The following is a 4,694-nucleotide window of genomic DNA, read 5'->3' on the forward strand; positions in this document are numbered from 1 at the left end:
ATGGAAGCGCGCAGCTACATTTGAAGGTGTAAATATGGAGGGAAAACTAAATAACCATTTTTAGTCGACGTAAAATTCGTTGCTTATTTCCGATGAAAACAAAGAGTTGAACGCAAAATAAAATGCGTCCATTTAAAGTAATGAAAATGTATTTTGAAAAATGTTTTGGTAATCGGATTATACTGCTATTAATTCCTATCACTATGGCTTTTTTTCACATTAACCCCGTTGTCAATACTAAAAGCACACCACTATTCTGAAATAAAAATATAGTTTATACTACAATAAAGCCATATAACATAAATTTATATTAAAACTCCATTCAAGCTTTGAACTTTTTAGCCAACATTTTTGGAATTTTTCTGAGTATGCAGTTTTATAGCCTAATGGGTTTTAATATTTTAATATTAAACAGTTTAGTGCAAAAAAGTGAGAGTTTCAGGCCTTCCAGAAAGTACAAGGTGGCACAAAATTAATCGCCATATCGAAAAATTTATAATTTTGACAAAGCGAGGTGTACGTCAATCATATTTAAGACTTGTGAACTAGACAGCTGCAGTATACAAACAGGCAAGCAATGGAGCGTGTTCATCACTCATCATTGTTCTTTTTTTAGAAAAAAAGTTATTCAAAAACAAAACTGGATGTTTAGTTTTGCGCCACCGTACTATATATCTACTCGAACTCCTTTTATATGGAAAGAAACGCTTAGAACCGTCAGCAAAAAAAATTGCTAAAATCTACTGTAATTTGTAGTCACTTAAAACTTATATACTTTGCTGTACTAAAAATAAATGGTCTATAAAACTGTAAACACTTCACTGTACACACTATCATGTTTGTGTACACACTATCATGTCTTCTGAGGAATCGAAGCATTGTCTTCCGAGGACTCGAAGCATTACTTACGATGTGATGTTTTTTATTATGGATCTAGTTTTTGTAAAATGGTCACGAAACTCAGACTGGTCTTTGCAAATTATTTCACGTAAACGATGCAACATAATTCAAACATCAAAATCACCTTTGTTTATTTATTTTTCTTTCATTCTCTTGAAAATTTGCCAATTTTTCTACAGAAATATTTTTTCATGCATTCATTATTTTTCCGTTAAATTAGTTTTGTAAATGAATAGTATACAAATTTTATTTATTTTATTTGCATATATTTTATGTCTCATTCCAACATTTTTTGTCACTTATACATACATATATTGTAATTAGTTTGCAGCGCTTTCTACAGGTCTATTGAAATTTATTGCCCAATTTGGTTACTCATACGCACTGTCATTTTAGTTGATTCGAAAATAGCCAAGAAGAACCAATAAAACGACAAAATTAACGCTGCAGCTTTTACGCAGTAGAGGAAAAAATACAGAAAATAACAGTATCATGAACACTGAAATCGGTTGCTTATGTATTTGCGTGCCCATTTACTTAATTGGTTTGTTCAAGTATTTGTATTGCGGTTAGCCCATGCGTTAGACTCCCTTTGGTATTGTTGATGAAAACGCTGTTACTGCGCAGCACTTCTATTATACCAGTTATTGCCGCTGATATCTTTGTTTTTCGACACTTGTTGTTGTTGTTGCCTACAAAGCTATTTTCTTCATGCGTAGTGCTTCCAGCTCTTCTACATAATTAATGGCGTTCAATTAGGCGTTAATTGTTTGGGCCTCATTGCGGGTAGCTATTACGAAAATTTGGTAGGTGATATTGCTTTTACGCACAGCAAACAACTAAACAACTTTAATAGAACATTTTTATTGAATTTCCTTTGCGGAAAACATTATTGCTCAATATTTTTGATATACTTTAAGAGAATACACTGCAAAGCATGAACAATTAACTATCAGTGATAAAGAAAAAAACTAATAGAACTATAAATAATGGAGCTAAGCATCAACTCAATTCGCAATCTCTCTCACTCATTGCTCTTATTTAATCAACTTTTATTCCTGTACGCTCAGCAATCCAATCTAAATATGAAGTGATACGCGTATACACAGAGGGAAAACCAATTTCACAGCCCCCAGCGCTGCCAAAGGCGGTCAATCCAACCAAATAGGTTTTATTGCGATAATAATAAGTTAGTGGTCCGCCAGAGTCACCATCACAGCTGCCACGTCCACCAGCGCCACTCGCGCAAATGTGGTTACGGCTACGTACCAACCCGGGCAGATAATAGCAAGCACACTCTCTCAGCGCCATCACTGGTGCATCTACATAATACAACAACAAATTGAATACCATTTTTCCCCCATCAGCGTCTGCTGTAAGGCCCCAGCCAGATGTGGTGACGATTTCACCCTCCAACAATGACTGCGTCATAAAGCGGCGCGCTAGTGGTATGGTCTGTACAGCAGCGGAAAGCATTGCCGGCGAGGGTAGGCGTATAAGACCGATGTCATCACGACCACCACGTAATGTGTATTTCTCGTAAACAAAAAAATCATCTTCACTAACATTGTAAACAGCAGCAGAGGTTATCGGATTGGCGAAATCTGTAGAACCTAGAAAAACTTTGCCACGGGTAGACCTGTTTAAAGAAAATATTAATAAAACTTCTATTAACTCATCGACCAAATTATTCGCAAACAGTGGCTTACTTATATAAACAATGCGCCGCTGTGAGCACATAACTAACCGATATCAATGTACCACCGCATTGATAAATTTTTGGGGCGCGCAGCAATAGAAGACCCACCTGATAGGGGAACATATTGGGCGCAGCCAAATCGCCACCTGTAATGCGAGTATCTACTGGACGGCTTATATTATATTTGGAGCACTGCTTGTCCCACACGAGCCAGGTGAGATCCCAGTACCAAAAATCAAAATCAAAATCACCAGCACCAAAGTAATGCCTATGAAGTTCTTGCGTCGACGCAATTCCTGCAATTGACGAAGCAGTGAAACTGGAAACCAGTGTAAAAAGCGCTAACGCAAAAGGTGCCATTGTAAGAGGCGACTTATGTTGCAATGGAAGTTTGAGTAAGTCGTTAAAGGGCTTTTATAGTTAAATGAAATGCAGCAGGCAAATGAATAAATGCGAAAAAAGTAAGGAATGCACGATAAAGGTCGCTACGATCGGTTTGCTGATGCATTTCAAAATAGGTGTCAGTAAGTCGATTAAGAGAGATATAAATACGCAAACGTTCAGTTACTCAACATATCGGAATTGCAACAAAGCTGTGTATTGCAAAGTAGCGGTCGGCGGGTAAAGGATGATTTTGAAGAATATCTCGTAAATTGTTCCATATTTGCGGCAAACTTTAGTAAGAAGACGTGATAATACTTACGCTCAAAAATTTTGTATTTCTGAAGCCGTTTGGCGAAGTCAATTTTAACATGGCAAAAGACAAGACGCAATTCTAAATCTACTGCATTGGGGAAACAATTCTGCGATATCTTCGTTGAGGTCTTTAAACACGGTTAAAAGGAGCAGAGAAGGAATCAATAGCGAACAAAAAACAGGAGTGCAAACAGTAAACAAATTTTCACATTTAGTCCCAACGTTAGAGAAAATATATCTTTCGAAGGCGAAGCACTGCCTTTTACTTGTCAAAGCAAATAATTAAGCTCAGAATAACCAATTACGACACAAAATTTCGAAGAAGTCTCGATGCTTCTAATGACCTTCTTCAACTTTTTATGAACAGAGATTTGTGTTTCCTCAAATCCGGAAAAAAATGCGAGATTTTCTATCCTATACAAAGAGTGATATTTAATACCTAATCTGAATATTACGAAGTAAATAGTTAATTTTTATTATATTCAATACACATAAATATGGTATATTTTTGTGGAAAGCTTGAATTTTTCTTGTTCTTTTCTGATATGAAATTTTCATTATTTTGGCAAGCCATATCAAAGTATTTTGGTAATGAGCAAGAGGAGTTGGTTCGTGACTATCATTCGGAGTATGTAGGTTCGAATCTCCGTACATCAAACACCAAAAAGTTTCTTTTAATAGCGGTCGCCCCTCGGATGTATCTGGATGCCCCTCAAGTGTATTTCTGTAATGTGAAAGCTGCTCATAAAAAATATCGAAACCGACTTAAAACTATAGGTCACTCCATTTGTGGAACAAATACAAGACGCACACTACAAATCGGAGGAGGAGCTCGGCCAAAAAGGGTGTCAACGCCAATTATAGTAAGTATCTTCGTGAGCCGAAAGTTATCACTTTTGTAAAAAACGAATAGAATGCAATATGCCAAGTGTCAAAGCCATAGTTTTTCAATATTCAGAAACATAATCCAGTTTAGCAAAACACAGAATATGGAGTGTTTTTAGTGACCGTAGCACAGGTTCCTATTTACTAGTTTTGTTAACTTACTTATTTCTTATTTAGTTCTAGAAACTTTTTTTTATCAAAACACAGTTCATTATTCTATAAGAACCATATAATTTCAAATTTCAAACTTTGAAAGAAAAAAGTTAAAAATTATTTAACAAAATTTTCACATTTTTAATTATAATTTTTAGAAAAATGTCCAAGATAACAAAGTACAAGCTTGAAGTTCCGAGCTGCTTTTTGATAATTTTTGTTCTTGACGATATTAGGTGTTTTTTTAAACATAAAAAAAAAAATTGCGAGCATTTGTTATATGTAGAAAATTCTTAAGACCGGCAGGAAAAAAAAATTAAAAATCAATTCAATCAATTCGACTCCACCGAAGACATCAAGA

At 35.4% G+C, this 4,694-nt stretch overlaps 1 protein-coding gene across 1 annotated transcript; it reads right to left on the reverse strand.

The window, feature by feature from the left end:
* Nucleotides 1-1,267: 1,267 nt before the first annotated feature.
* Nucleotides 1,268-2,966, reverse strand: LOC128862376 (brachyurin). Its single transcript, XM_054100956.1, has 2 exons — nt 2,610-2,966; nt 1,268-2,539 (listed from the first exon to the last, which is right to left on the reverse strand). Exons 1-2 carry the CDS (start codon nt 2,957-2,959, stop codon nt 1,942-1,944), a joined length of 948 nt encoding a protein of 315 aa, XP_053956931.1. The 5' UTR covers nt 2,960-2,966; the 3' UTR covers nt 1,268-1,941.
* Nucleotides 2,967-4,694: the final 1,728 nt, after the last annotated feature.

Source organism: Anastrepha ludens, chromosome 4 (assembly GCF_028408465.1).
Source record: "Anastrepha ludens isolate Willacy chromosome 4, idAnaLude1.1, whole genome shotgun sequence".
NCBI classification, from domain to species: domain Eukaryota; kingdom Metazoa; phylum Arthropoda; class Insecta; order Diptera; family Tephritidae; genus Anastrepha; species Anastrepha ludens.